Source organism: Oxyura jamaicensis, chromosome 3 (genome assembly GCF_011077185.1).
Source record: "Oxyura jamaicensis isolate SHBP4307 breed ruddy duck chromosome 3, BPBGC_Ojam_1.0, whole genome shotgun sequence".
Taxonomy (NCBI): Eukaryota; Metazoa; Chordata; class Aves; order Anseriformes; family Anatidae; genus Oxyura; species Oxyura jamaicensis.
Window position 1 is genome coordinate 34,993,894 of NC_048895.1, and position 16,093 is coordinate 35,009,986.

The window sequence follows — 16,093 nt, forward strand, 5'->3', positions numbered from 1 at the left end:
CTATGCTAGTAGACTTGTGCAGTTCAGATATTCTTCTAATTTTGCTGAATGCCAGAGTTTCCTGATTAGTATGAGATTCAGAAGAACATTTCTGCCTTTCAGCTTGCCCAGCGTAGCAGAGTTGAACAGTACAAAATGATGGGAACAAAACAACAATTAAAAACAGAACAAAACCAACCCTCAACCAAACCAGAAATAAAGACTTAAAAGATCCATGATACCTTAAAAACTTAAGTAGCAATAGCAAGCAAGTAATAACAATTCACAGTATAGAAACAATGTTTTCATTTGTGCAGACTGTAAGGAATGCAAACCTGACCAATATGGAATGAAACCTTTGTAGTGATAGTTATGTCATGAGGAAGGGCTAGGTAAGACTACTAAAAAAAAATAGTCTCATTCACAATTTAACAACACACAGTAGTCCTTAGCTGAAATGTTTGCTTGTTTTTTGCTTGTTATTTTTTGTTTTATTTCTGTCTTCTGTTGACAAACAAAGATTGCTGTAATAAACTCAACATAGTGAGTGGGTCAAAGTTGCTTGGAGAGGATTCTAAACAGAACTAAAAACAGGCTCTGTAATGGAAAATGAAGCATGAGATTATGTAAAGAATAGATGGTTATGTTTTTTTGGTTAGTTGTTTTGTTTTGTTTTACAACTTGGATACAAATTACTGTGTCTATGGACTAGGCCCAGAAGTCCTTTTCTGGAACATATAATAAAGTGCTTGACCTTCAGTGTATAAGCTGCCTAGGGAATAGCAGAGTTACCCAGAAAAATTCTGTCCTGTATCATGCTGTGGTAAGTAAACTACTACTTTTCTGGATCCAAGTGCAAAATGTACCTTTAGTTTTGAGTCTGTTGTTTTGGAAGAGGTAATTATGCATTGCAACTTTAGAAGCGTCCCAAAAAGGGACACAACTTTGGTGGAAAATAAGTATCTTGTTGTTGAAAGGTATTCTAGTTGTGTGAAGTTTTCTCATTCCTGCTGTTGCTTCATTCAAATTAACACTGAATTATTTTTATGTAATTTGTTACCAGGTTAGGAAAACTCCTTTAGTTTAAAAACATACTCCCCCAGTATCTGAAGCTGACCGTTTAGTTACGGTTCCAGAATTCCGTTTTTTACAACTAAAGCAATAAAATACATAAAGCAAGGCAGACCTTCTCCCACTTGGTTTAAGATGTGCACTAGATGACCCTGCTTGGCAGGGAGGTTAGACCCAGATATCTCCAGAGGTCCCTTCTAACCTCAACCGTTCTGTGATTCTGTGAAGAATCAAATGACATTTGCAATGTCTAGAGTTGAAAGTGAAGCTCAAAGATGCTATCGCAACATGAATGGTTGCATGACTAAAAATAAGATGAATATAACAAGAGGTAGCTTAATATTAAAGAACTCATGCAATGTAGTTTTAAAAAGGAAAGTGACTGACTTAAGTTGCTAGGTACTTAAGCTTCTTCACATAATTATACAACAAATGGAAGACAATAGTTTTTAATTTTTCTGTGTTTGACAGAACTAACAAGAAAGCCTTGGGAAAGAACAAATACGGTGAATGGAAGCAAGTCGCCTGTTATATCCAGGTACTTCATTTTGTACCAGTAGCTATCTTTTTCTGTAAGTTTGCTGTTGTTGCTCATGCTGCTAAAGATATTTGACTAAGATAGCAAAAATAATACAAAGCAAAATTTTGGGGTTTAAAAGTCCTGCTATGAAACAGCTTTTGGCAATTCTAATTAAGAATAAAGTGTTGCTTTTGAAGAATGGTGGAAAGTGAAATTTTCATGGTAAAAGTAAAACAAAAAATTCACTTAATAATTGTTGGTATATAAGTTCAATAATTGTGGTATATATTTGCTTACAGAAAGGGTTAATTTTTTCTATTTCCTTACACTTTTAAGTCTGAAATTTCCTGCAGGGGAAACTAAGTTCAGTGCTATCAATTCATCTATTCAGTAATAAATCTACTGAATAGATTTTCTCCTTTCTATTTCTGCGCTAATTATAGAATGCATATCTTGATACTTAAGCATCTTGGTGAGATTTGATTTAGTGACGGTTTTCAGTAGTTGCCTCAAAACAATCCAAAGAAACACCCTAAAGAATTATGGAATATTATGCATCCTTTACTGCACTGACTGGTCGGTAACTTGTCAACTGGAATTCCAGTTGGCATTATGGCAGGCATTTCAGTAATAAAATTACGTTAAGTAGGCTTGTGGTTCATTTTAGTTTTGCTGTGTATTCTGGATACAGAGGTTAAAAGGTTCTGACCTGTGATAATCTGAAAAAGTTACCTGAATTTCTCAAAAGACAACAGAAGAATGTGTTAAACCTGAGAATATTCTGTTTGAAATTACTTCAATTCTCATTAAAATTCTGGCATGTTGGAAACAGCTATACAAGGTTTGTTGATTTGTGAAGAAAATTCTCTAAATGGCATTACTTGTCGTTGAGGTTGCTGTTTGAGGTCTCATTAGTTCTAAAATCGAGTACTAAACACGATCAGACTATCAGTATCCGTGTCTTACTTCCAGAAATTACTAAGTCCAGTAACTTAAAATCTCTCCAGCCTTGATTCTGGTTGCTTGTATTGTGGGTCTCTTTTGTTTTCATTTGGGTTTATTTGTTTTTGTTTGGTTTTGCTTTGTCAAAAAAAAAAAAAGTAACATTGGTGGTGATGTCCTCCCTGTTCTACTGCCAGTGTAACAAAATAGTGCTTCACAAACTTTGCCTTGATTTCTTCTTCCTACACCTACCTGGTAGATCTTACATGCTTTAATAGAGGTCTCTTGTTTTCAAGCAGATTAATGTATAAATACATGATATTGAGGGGGAACTTGTCACAGCATTTTAGATTTAATTATTTGAGGTATTTGCTGACCTGACCGTTTGGGTATAGATTCTCCTATTCTCAGCCTATTTCACTGATCTTATTTCAACTGGTTAAGTTCGGAGTTTACTGTAGTCTGTTTAAAAAAGGTTTTTTGATCTAGAAGAATTACAGATGTTTTGAGATTTCTCTTGAGATGTGTTAAGAAAATCTCTCCATCAAGCTTTTTTCTGTGTCATCACATGAAAAATGTTGATAGACCGATAATTCAGACTAATTAGAGCCTCAGTGAGCGTATGCTCCATAAGCACTTAAAAAAGGAATTCTTTAATCAAATATCAGTATTGTATTCCAGTGTTGTCATAAACTCCTGGAAGGTTCCATAGCATATATTGTAAAAACTGCAGATAAAGTTTTCCAAGCACTGTTTATGGTTTACCATACCAGGATGAGGGATATTTCATGGACTGAGAAAGAAAAGGTATTAATAGAAGTCTCTCTTAAATATCCTTGCATTTTTTCTAAATTCTCTGAAGTTGACAACTCTATCTCCTCAAGCAGATTGTTAAGGTTTTTTGAGTGAGTTAGTCAAAGGGTGCTGCTACTTGAAACACCAATACCATGTTTGCCAGAAAGGGGTTATCTTTCACCTGTTAAGCCTAGAAAACTTGTTCCTGACCTATACAGAGTGAATGTGGTCATTTATGGGGATTAAATAAAGCATGCTGAGGAAAATGCCAAGGAAGCAATATTTTCTCTTGAAAGCTTCCAAGCAATTAGACAAAGGATTTGTTATTCAGAATGAATGTTATAAATCAATACTATCCTATTTAAAATAACCCCTTTTTTTTCTAGCACAGATTTTTAAGTATTGAACTACACGTTTTTGATATTTCCTCATATGTTCAAAATAGAACTTTTGGAACACAATCAGTGAGGCTCTATTGTATCTAAGGTTTTAAAACTGAACATAATTAAGCTCGTTAAGGTAGTGTTTCTCCCCTACTCATAGACGGGAATCTCCATGGAAAAACCTTGTTTCTGAAAACAGGCTCTATGATTCATTAAACAGGTATTATCCTGTTAGGATTTGAGACTTTTTAATGATAAAATCTTTCTTACTTTTTTTTTTAAACCAATTCAAGGGTGGACTTTTTCTACACAGATTGGTAATCACCACATGCGTGATCAGGTTCCTCTTTGTATTTCATTTGTCTAGTTAAGTCCATTTTTGGAATGTTTTTTGATGGTTCTGAAGGCAAATTGAGGTGGTTTAAGAACCAGCTTTGAATTCAAAATAAATATTAGATTTCTTTTAATCACTGTCTGCAAAGTTACAAATTCTTGTTGGATATGCCATGATTTAGTGAACCTTCTGCAATGTCCTGAGGAATTTTTCAGAAATGTAAGCTTAGATATACAGGAATAGCTGGTAATTTTCCAAGTGAATTTACATGTCTTGCTGCCAGAGATTAAGTAAAGATCAATAGATTTTGCCTGACATAAGAATATGAAAAAGGAATCGTTAAACATAAATTGTTTCAATTGGGAGAATATTTGCAAATTGAAAAATATCTATTTTAAACTGTAGTTTCTGTAGTGGTACATAAATTTTGCACAAAATACTGACATTTAAAGCCTTTGGGTTTTAAGAGCTTTCTGCAGCTAAACTTCTTAGAGCTCTGATTTTTTTTTTTTTTTGAGCACTTTGAATTATTGAATCAAATTCCACCTTTGTTTTTCAGCAAAACACTCACTGTGGTGAATACTTCATCTTTTGTATAAGAAGTTCCCTTTTGAGATACTTATCTTGGCTGGTGTATTCTGCATGTTGGCATGAATAAAATCTTTATCTTGCATGTTTATTTTAAGGTGCTTCAGGGATTATAAAGGTTGCCTCACTGTCCTGCTAGGCAATGCTATGAAAAACCACATGGGAGTGCTCTGTAGCCATTTTAGGACTAATGGTTGGGATGTTTTATTTGCTAATTTTCAGTAACTATCATCTATCTTGATGGTAACTGCATTCACCATGAATCTTTTCTCTGAGCAAACTGGAGAAGGAAAAGGATAATTTGGGTAGAGAGGAAGCTAGATGTAAACTAGATAATTACTTACCTCAGTCAAAAGTTAAGGTCTTTCATATTTGGTTGAATGAAGAATTTGTTGCAGGACTTTTTATAAAAAAAAAATGAATGCATTCCTGCAACTGAATGGTCAAGTTTATAAGAAGGCTTTCCTGTTATACCTCTAGACAAGTATTTCACTAGTAGGAATATATGGCATAAGATTGGCAGAGCTACCTTTTTAATGTAAAGATTTGGAGCAAAATAAGCAGCAGTCTATTTGTGGAGATACATTCTTTAAAGTATAAGTAATTTTATTAAAATACTCAAATATGTTCTTGCTTGAATTCTTTTAATAAAACACATTGTAGATCCCTGTTATCTCTAGTCAGGAATAGCTTTGGGGAAGAAACTGATTATTTTCTTTATTTCAGTCTAGTTGGGTAAATGCTATAATGCCCTAGTATATGGAAACAGAGACAGTTAATGATCAGAAACAATATATGGACAATCTGAAAAACTCACGCTGTTCTGCTTGGAGTCAGTCTGTGTTTGCACTTTCAGGTATAAACTGCAAAAGTAGCATTCTAAATGTCAGATATGTGAAGCAGCAGCAATTGCCAAAGTTCCCATCCTGATTTTTATTTTGAGCAAGGAATCCTTTCATAAGGAACTTAGCACTGTCAGTATCTAAAGATTTTTGTAAAAGATCCCAAACTGTGGTTTGTCTTCATAGCATTCGCACACACCATTGATCTTCTGATGGCTACAAGGTGAATTCTGTTTTCCAGGTGCTTCTACAATGAAGTTATTTAATATTTATTATTCTGTCTTAATCCATGGATCGTGTATTTCATTTCAGTGTGTTTCAAGTCAAATAATGTTAGCAGCGTCTCTTTTGGAACTTGTTTAACAGTATTCTGATCCCATGTGAAGAACAGAGCTGGTGGTATAACAGAGAATGTTCCTGCACCTATCTGCTTTGATGCAAAGTCCATCAGCAAAAGGACAGTTAAACACTGCTTTTGCTGACTTCTTGCATGACTAATTATTGGCAGTTTTTTCCTACATGGGCACAACAGGACTTCACATAAGTAACTTGTCAGTGCACAGAATTAGTCATGAAACTTTAAAAACATAAGTGTTAAGAGTTTTCTACCACTTGCACCAGAGTTCTTGCCTTCCAAAAAAAAACCCGATGTATAAATTTAAAATGCTGTCACCAGATTACTTGGTAGCTATGAATTTGTAGTAGAATGGTGCCAATGCAATAAAAGTTACTGTATACAAGTTGCGTGGAAAAAAAATTGCAACTTGTGACACATGTTGTGTTTTTGTTTTTCACACCCAGAACCAATCAGAGGTGAAAGTATGGAGAATACAGAACTGAGGAAGTTTCTGTAGTATCAAAATGACAATTGAGTGTGCATCCCCTTTTCTGTTGAGAGTTGCACTTGGAGTGTTTTTCTTCGGTTTGCAAATAAGAAAATAGTCTGTCAAATTTAAGTCATCAAGACCATCAGGATTGAGGCTTATTCTGCTGTTATTGAAAAACCAGAGTGTAATCAGGCTATTTCTTCAAAGATAAACTACTATCTTGTAAGGGGAGATAAGCGAGACCTTAAAGTACTGGTTTTGTTTAAAAATAAATATATTATAGGGGTTCATTTTTTTTCTGAGTGAGAGCACAGCTTGTTTGTGCTAGATAAATAATTTTCCATTTATCTAGGCATTTTTAAAGCAATGGACACATTGTATTGTGTCCCTCATGTACTGAAATAAGATACTGTGTATGGGAAAGAAAGTAAGAAGCATAACTGGACCTCTCCTGATGGTTTATCTTTTTCCTGTGCCTGGTCACCTTCCAGCTTAACAAAAAAAAGATTGGACCTTCAAGTAACAAATCTTGAAAAAGGCAGTGTTTAATCAATTCCTCCTATGTAAGAATTTGTAAGTGAGAAACTAAATGTAAGCCAGGTTTTTTTGTTCAGTGATACCACATACATGGACAGTGAAATAGGACCCAGTTTATTATACCATTACTCTACCCTTAAAGTTCACATCCTGTGATCATTCTAACACTGGGGAAACATCTTGAAGTTAACTGTCAGCAATTTTTTACAAGCATTTTTTCTTTATCCTTTTATAGAGTCATAGAGATTGTTAGGATGTAAAAAGTAATTAAGAGCAGCAGAACATCCCTTCTTCTTTGTCTGATGCGAGCCAGCCATTCCTGTTTTAGAGAACCGTTCTCTCTTTCTGCTGTTAGCATCCAGCTGTTCTCTCTGCTTATAGCCGTGCATATGGAAGGCCCTTTGGAAGTGTGCTTGCACATTGTATAAACGAGGGATCAGCAAAAGGGAAATGACGTGGTTGAAAGTCCTCTTATTTTGGAACCTGTTTTAAGAATGCAGGATAATCTTTGTAGGCAAATTTTCGATGTCTTAGAGTAACCAAACATTAGAAACAAACCATCAGAACTTCCTCTCAAATGTTATATGATAAAATGTGCTGTCGTTACAGTGTATTTGAGTATTTGTTTTCAGTAGCTCTAGAATGCATGGAATAATATAGGTTGGAAGGAACCTCTGGAAGCTATTTCTGGATGCCTGCTCAAAGCAGGAGTTAGATGAGGTTATTCACTCTTGCCCTGCCAAATTTTTAAAGTCTGATGTGTGATGCCACACACCACGTGCTTTTAGGTTGCAGTATCAACATGCGCTCATTAAGAGGGGAGTGCTTCTTTCAGAGAGCCTTTTCTGAGATAAGTAGTTTTAAAGGGGAAAAGTATTTGACATTCGAAGGAGATCAGTTTTTTTCATGAACACTATAAAATCATCGGAAACCACTGACAATGAAATATGTCTGCAAGTTGAGTTGTTCTTGTTTTGAACTAATAACTTATTCCTATGGTAATTAATATTTCCAGTGCGTGGAAAATATTCTTGGTTGTTGGTTTCCATTCTGTGTGGTATTTTGGGTCTAATTTTTTTCCCTTTTTCTTTTCATATTTATAATACTGTTTTGATAGATGAATATTGGCAAGTTTGGTGAAGTATTATGTATGTTGTAATAATGAGTGAACAGTAACTTACTGATTTGTTTTTGTACTGCAGACCAAAATCTACACCAACGGGGCAACCCAGTGCCAATGGAGTACAGTCAGAAGGTCTAGATTATGACAGATTGAAGCAGGTACATATATCATGCCTTGTATAGAATACTTGGGTATTAGGACCTGAAGCTCTCAAATACTATTTTTGAACTGTTTTTATTAACTAGTTCCAAACTTCAGTAATAATTTAATTATTAGTAGTTACTTTTCCCCAAGCTTATTTCAGTATTCTTAGGAGCTATAATTGTACGATGCCTGCTTGCACAGCCCCATTACTTTCTCCCAGATGCTTGTTCCTGCTTTTGCATTACACAGAATGCACAAGATGGTGTTGATACTATAGATGGAACTGGGAAAATTAGTTTGCTTGGAAAACCTTTCTTTCCCCTCTCCTCCCTCCCAAAACAAACAAAAACTGCTCTGCCTACCAAAGTATAACCTTTTTTTATATCAGACTTGAGCGCTTGTGGTCATGTGCTTGGTGATGAAACAGCTTCCAGTGGTATCACCTTTTCTGTAGATATACTGACTATCTGCAGAAAAGAGCCTTGTGTGAAGAAGGAAGCCTCCTGTTAGATTAGCAAAACATGTTACAGGTTGCGTTGAAAAACTTTTCTAACGGTTACCTATAAATGACAAATATTTGGCAAGCATACCATAATCTGAGCAACAAAAACCTCAGCAACAGATCTGTTGCTTGTGCTGTTGTTAACAGTATTTCTAATGTTTAGACTAAGACCTCCCATGCTAGAAGGAAGGGAGTTCCTCATAGGAATCCCCCCAGGAGCAAGTGGATTTAATTTACCTTTGTTCCTCAAGCTACTAAGAAGTCTGCCTTTGAGGCCATATGATCATCTTTGCTGATTGTAGGTGATTTATTTTCATTCAAGATTCTCTTCTGAGAGTAGTTGATATTTGGGACGTAGGGATGATGTTGATCTGAGAACGTTTCTGTGAGGTGTTCCATGTTCTCCACCTAAGACAATAGTACTACTGTATATTTTTTCTCTGTAATGCTTCTTAATGCCTCTGCTAATACTTAGATTGTTCAGGAAATGTATGTTGTTTCTGGCTCAAAAAACACCCCACCATTTCTGATGTTAACACAAATAGATTCCCTGTGGGTTTTTTTGAGTCTTGTTTGAGGAAATGCAGTTTTCTATTTTCTAGTAACTGTTTCAACCAGACGGTAAAAAAGATCTCAACTCTGCAAATACGATTTTTTTTTTTTCTTTTGCTGTTGTCCTGGAAAGAGACATCTGACTTCTTCATAATCCTTTTTGGCTACATAAAAGTCTGGTAGTGTCTGTTCTGGAGATAAAACAAGAACTCCTCAAAATTTATGAAGAATTTTCAGCACTCATGCTACAACTTGCAAATAGCAGTCTAGATGATTTTATTATGTTGTCAGTGGTTCTTTTGAGTTGAAGTCTGTGTAGATCCTATAACCTCATAAAGTTCAGATGTACCAAATTTCCAGCAGTCTGAGTCTAGATGGCTAGATTGTGCCTTCTTGTGCTTCATAGCAGCTATTTGGCATATCTGTTCTCTAAGGGGAGGAATGCAGCTCTTCCCACCTTCTCCAGGAGCTTAAATTGCGCGAGGGTACCTCTGAAGTTTTGATGCTGTTACTTTGAAGACAGAGCTCATGCATATGGTGTGTGTATGTGCTTGAGGAACATCTACAAAATGTATAGTATTGCATATTAGTATTCTAATTGTGTTGAAAAGCTGAAAAAGAGTTGAATATCTTTATTAAAATCTAAATCTTCTGGATGTGTTTACTGATGATTACTGTTTTGCCTGGGATGAGACTGTACTTTTCAGAAACAGACAGTACTTCCCACTCTGGTTTCAAAAGCATTTTCTTAAAATAATTATCCGAAATCAGATATACAGAACCCTGCAGAAAAAAATGATAGCATTTAACTCAGTTATTTTGATTAGGTCATATTCCAGTTTGTGACTGGGACTAATTTGATAACTTGATCCATTTTTTTTTTCCTTTGAATGTTTGCTTGGCTTTTTTTTTTAATTAGCTTTCTTTGCATTGCATATGAGCTTTCATCTATGATAAAGCTCCCTTATTTTAAAGGGATGATCCTATTATTATTTAGCAATAATATTAGTGCAATATTCTATCTTAAGTATTTCCCTTCTTTAATAAGTACTAGTGGAATCAATTTATAAGACTTATAGTTTTTTAATCTTATTCTGTAAATTATATCTGCAGTAAGAGTATTTTATGAATGCTGTAGATTTTGGGGATTAATTCCTTAAGATAAAGGATGGAATATAAATTTCAGAACTGCTAAAGGTTGGTTAAAGGCTACAATAATTTTGGATTACTCTCAGTAGAAAACTAGATGTTCCAAAACTAATCTATTACTCTGACACCATAGGATATTTTAGATGAAATGAGAAAGGAGTTAACGAAATTAAAGGAGGAACTCATTGATGGTAAGTATCAATTTATTTTGTTATTGTTGAGTCTCAGAGCAAGTAATTTTTAAGCTGCATTAAAATGTAAGCTTAGTATGTTTTTATTCTGTGAATCAAATATTGGAAAATAGAGTTTTGTTGATAGTCTGGCATTCTTTCATTTGTGCCTGTGGGGACAAGGGTTCTCAGGTTGAGATGAGGACAATCTAAAGGGAAGAAGAAAAACAAGCAAAGGCTGCATGGAAGCAAAGAAAAATATTCTCTGCTTCCCCTTAGCAAACAATATTCGGCCACATCCTGGGAAGCAGGACCTTGCTTGATGGACATAACGGTTGTTCAGGAGGACAGGTTTTTATAACAAGAGTTCCCCTTCTTCTTCCCCTTCCTCAGCATAAAAGCTGAGTGTGAATTAATGTGGCATTGGAACATCTTTTGGTCAGTTTAGGTCAGCTGCCCTGGCGATCTCCTCTCCACACCTCTTGCACACCCGCAGCCTTTTGGCTTTGTGGTGATTTGGAGGCAGCCTTGATGCTGTGCCAGAGATAGACAAACCATTGGTGTGATACCAGTGCTGTTCCAGCTACACGTGCAGAGTACAGCACTGTGTGGGCTGATGTGGGGAAAGTTAACTCCATCCCAGCCAGACCCAGTACAGTGCCAGACCTACTCTTACTGTTATGTTGTATGTCTTATTTTCCTCTCCTTTGTTTTCTTTTTTTTTTTTTAAAGTGCTTTGACACCAAGTGTTGTCTTTTGAATGTGTGCTCTGAGATATTTGCAGTTATCTTTAATATTGTGGTTGTAGACGGGCCATTTTTATAATTAAAATAATCCAGGGCTGCTGGGATGCATATTTCAAAACTGATATTATTCACTACGGTTATGTTTCCAGCTTCCAGTCTTCTAATGTTTGGTCTTTAACGTTAAGATTCAAGTAAAATAATTTTCACAATTTTCATTTTTATTTTAACAGAAGATATTTTATTAAGTAGTCTTCTGTAGTTATATAAGTTATTTAGGAATAATAATCTTTAAGATCCATGAATCAAGAAGTAAATAAAACTGTGTGGGTGTTGATGTTTCATTTTGTGTTTACTGCTTTGTGGATTGTGCCAAAATGAAGTATGGTCATACTGAAACTGGTACCAATACTGGTAAAATAGTAAATGTCATCAACAGATGTGACAGAAAGAGCTGACTGGTTTTGCGCTACAGTGCAGTGCTTTCCCTATGCTTAAATCAGTAACTGTTTCATAAAAGACTTCATTAATATTTAGACTATGCTGTGTACCACATATAAAAATATAAGCCCACGCATACTCCTTGGTATCTCAGCGGTAGACTTGCTGGAGATGTAGAACTGAAAAATAAAAAGTTAATGCAAACCTAACAGGAGTGAAAAGCTTACTGCCTAGCTGAGAGTGACACTTGCCTTTTAGCCACATGAGAGGCATGTTACATAAAGATTATTCATTTTCTGAGATGTTTTAGTAGGATGAATGTTCTTTAAGAGGTTAGTTGTGAATTCTGGCGTTCTTCCTTGACTTGAAATGTTTGATTTGTTAATTTCTCTCTCTTTCTCTCTAGCTATCAGGCAGGAACTGAGCAAGTCGAATACTGCATAGAAAGACTAGTACTAAGCCGATGTGACTCTTTAACTTGATATAAAACTGACTACGTTTTGTGAGCTGTTAGAAGAAAATGGAGACAGACACTTGGAAGGAGGGAGAAACAACATATTCTGAAAAGCTTCAGGCACATCACTCTGGTGATACGCTATTTTCCTCCTAGTTTGCAGCTTTTTTCTGACCTTTACAGCAAGGTGGAAAAGAGTCTTAAAGTTACTGTAATGATTGTGCAGAATTTCCTACGCCTATCAGACAAGATCACAGTGCTTTGAAGTATACTCATGACAAGATAAAATTGCACATGTTTCAGAATTTGTTGTTACACAAAACAAACAAAAACAGGGAAAAGCTTGGGAAGGCTTTTCAGAGAGGTTTTCTTTATTAATGAAGGATTTAGCAAGTTATACTGTTGTACTTCAAATGAATCTCAGGTTTGTCTTCCTATCATATCTGATATTTCCATGAATAATTTAAAAGATCAGATGTGTATAAGTTCAGTTCACAAAATAACGGAATGATTAGAAATATGTGCTTTTTAAGGGCAGTATTTGTAAGTGAATGACCTAGACAGGGATCACATGTTGAGTTTTTGGGATTTTATGATAGGAAGCCTCTCTAGTTAGCCTTCATGCAATTTTATAGGAAAAAAAAAAAGCAAATACAGTCCAGAGTTTAAAGATGTAGATGCCTTCCTACATTGTTACAATGCTTTACCAAATCTAAGACTTCTACATAATGCGAATCAGCAGTCAAATGTAAATCATTAGTATGTTGTAGATTTACAGTAGATTTTTGGGCTTTTTTTAGATTTATGCATGTGGACATTTTTGTAATGTAACACAACACAGCTTTTTAATTAAAAGAAAAATTGCATGTCACAGATATTAAGTAGCCTTTTTATTTTTAAGGCTTAATTTATGCCCAGAAAAACGTGGGATGAGGGAGGGGGAAGGCGACACATTTTTATTACTTTCTACACTTTTTCTTCATCTTACATGCATGTGTAATAATGAGGAAAATGTGACTTTTATCAGTAACCATGTTAATGGAACCAGGTACTTAATCCTTTTTATATCTTTTTTTTTTTTTTTTAGTTTTATATTTGAAATTCAGTAATACTTCCGTAATGGTTCTGAAACTCCCATGTGAATCTAACTCATTTCTTGGCAAGAGAACAAACACTTAGACATCTGAATTGCTGAGGATGCACCTATATAAGTGCATTGTTCTTTATCTTTTTACAATGACCTTCTGCTTCACGGTTTTTGAGACTACTTTTTGATTGCTTAATGCAACAAGACAACAGTTAGTTGCATTAGAATAATGGAGCATGAGGTCACAGTAAATGTCCCCTTCTAATTTATCTGCCACTTTCCTTGGGGGAGGGAATGGGGGGGTGGGGGTCACAACATAAAAACAAACTAATGTAAAAACAGCTGCTCCAAAATCCAAATTCTGAAAAATGTCAGTGGTGTGTCATTGGTTTCAGTCAATAAATAGGGAATTATTTTCAGGAGAAATGACACCCTTCTGTTTCCCCAGATTTTGTTTGTAATTGTTTTAATGTGGTACAGTTCAGTGGCATATAAATTCTGTGAATGGGATCTGTAGTGCTTTTAGAAAACAATACAGATCAAAATCTTCCCATTTCTTTTGCACTAACAATTTCTCTGAGCTGTACCAGTGCCATGTTTGCTTTGTGATCCGTGCTGTTCCAAAAGAAAAGTTTGCTTTCAACTTTAGGAGAGGTTAATGTACATGCAGCTTCATCCTTAGGACAAATGCTTTCAATAACATACTGTCTTAAGTGCTGAACACCAAAGTAAAGCAGCACTTAGTGCTTTCAAAAGGCTTAAAATTGAAATTTTTCTCCAAACGTTTCCTGTTTCTATACCTTCAAATTCTGAGAGAAGATGAAAGTGGAAATACTGACCAACTGAATTAATGAATCATTTTTTTTTAAAAAAAAAAAAAGTTCTTCCTGCATGCGTTTATTGAAGGCATTAAAAAAAAGAAATCCATAGTAAGCTTGTAAAGTACTGTTTTACTCAAAATAAGAGGAGGCATTTTCATCTTTGTTAATGTAACTTTATTTTACATGGACGTTTTCAGCATTAAGGAAGTTTATCCTTGTCAGAAATCATGTTTGGTTTGTTTATAGGAGAGTTCAGGAGTAGCATAGTGGAATAGTGTGAATGGGTATAAGTGGTCCAAAACTAAATGATGAACTACTAGATTTTGCAAGGAACTGGCTTATGCACTAAACGTTTTGTGCCTTGGTCTAAAATTAACATGATTTCTGTTTAAAAGCAAAAGGAACAGATGTCTTCTTTTGTGCTGCTTCTACATACATAATTTCTATAATTCCAAATTGCTGAATTGGTTCTTTCCAGAAAATCTGAGTTAAAGGTAACTGTAAACATCTCCTGTCATACTGACAGTTGCAACATTTTCAGAGATTTCAGTATTGAAAATGAACTACAGAAGCTAAGATTATTTTGCTTACTGGTAACTAAGTTCTTAGAAAACCATATTGTGGTGGTTCTGTGCTTTTGTACAATGGATGTCTTAAACTGAGGACAGTTTAGGGGGTCCTTTCTAATTCCAGGAAAGCGTTGCTTTTCTCAACACTGTGATCTGATCTGTGATAAATCTGTACTATATACAAGTGGCTAACAAGTCAACCACAAACTGAATGTAAAAATCTTAGTGCTGGTGCTGAAATCTCTTCAGACAGTCATAATGATTTCCAGTTCATTGTTTTAAAAAGTTATCGAGCATCAAGTGTCAATCAAAAACTGAAGATGATCACTAATGAATGTTGAATTTTCATGCATTTAGGTTTACCTTCCTTTTAGTTTCTCAGTTCATTCTCTGCTATTTTTACCATATTGTGTCATTTTAAATTTCTTACATGCTAACGTTTTGTTTGAGCGAATGAAATAAAATTGCAATATATACATGTTGCCACCATTTATTTATGGAACTTCGTAGAAGAATATCGTACATTTACTACTAAAATTCTCAAACTTTAATGACTGTGATAATTCCTTAATCCTTGATTTCACCACTCATTTTTGTTTTTCATACAGAAGATTTGATAGAGAACATTAAATACAAAGAAGGTAACTGCACAGGCTATGTAACATTCATGAATGATAACTACTGTACATAGATCAAATCCATTTTAAGTGTATGATTTTATTTACATTCTAACAGGGCACACTTTGTTCTATATATCCACAGAGAACTGAGAAGGGAGAGAGAGGGAAAAATGAGGGATAAAATAACTACAGTTAGTCCAACTTCCTCTTGTTGCTTCTTTGTTAATTACTTATTTTCAATACTAGTAATAAAAAAAATCTACCATGAAAGATTAGTATAGCTTTCAGTACACTAATAAGAACAGTTTCAATTTGTCTTAAAGTAGAATACTGCAAGTAGCTATTTAAATGTTCTTGGTTTTGGATACTAAAAGCTGTGTTGTTTTGCTGTTGCTTTTTTATTCAGAAAGCACTAGTTCTTATCCTCTTCTAAGTTGCCTGGTACATCTTAATCAACATGTTTTGAACTCCCATTTCTTGCTCTCTTGCCATGTTTTTATGCACTTGATATTTCTCCACAGTTATGAAAGATGCAGTCAATGTTTGCTGTGGCAATTTTGTGCTTCAGGGTACACCTACCTGTTGCATGACCGTGTGTTAACTGCAGCAGCTGTTAACTAGTGGCTGTGGAAAAACTGCAGTCTAAAACATCAGTGTTAGCCAACCAGGCTAGCAAGATTAAGGCAAGCTGCATTCTGCAGCCAACACGATAATGATATGCACCAGCACCGTACTCAATTACTTCTGACTGTAGTCTAAATGGCCAGGTATCTGTCTACAGAAGCAGGCCCAAATCCAGAGCTGCGATTCAAGTTGTACTTCACGCTACATGGGAAGATGCCTTTCCTCGCTGCTGCCAGCCATCCTTATGACCTGCGGTCTGGCTCTGGGAGAGCCTGG

General features: G+C 35.2%; 1 protein-coding gene across 11 annotated transcripts in view; it reads left to right on the forward strand.

Annotated features, from left to right (window-relative positions):
* The window catches only part of ENAH (ENAH actin regulator), a 97,005-nt gene extending 82,962 nt beyond the window's left edge, over positions 1 to 14,043 (forward strand). For 6 of the 11 annotated variants that reach the window (XM_035320331.1, XM_035320333.1, XM_035320337.1 and 3 more), the window contains 5 exons: positions 1,522 to 1,588; positions 3,851 to 3,910; positions 8,021 to 8,099; positions 10,422 to 10,479; positions 12,049 to 14,043. In XM_035320331.1, coding sequence (XP_035176222.1) covers positions 1,522 to 1,588; positions 3,851 to 3,910; positions 8,021 to 8,099; positions 10,422 to 10,479; positions 12,049 to 12,086 — 302 coding nt within the window. In that variant the 3' untranslated portion in view covers positions 12,087 to 14,043. The remainder of the gene's footprint in view (positions 1 to 1,521; positions 1,589 to 3,850; positions 3,911 to 8,020; positions 8,100 to 10,421; positions 10,480 to 12,048) is intronic. The other 5 variants (XM_035320334.1, XM_035320335.1, XM_035320339.1 and 2 more) reach the window with 1 other exon arrangement.
* The last annotated feature ends 2,050 nt before the right edge of the window (positions 14,044 to 16,093 follow it).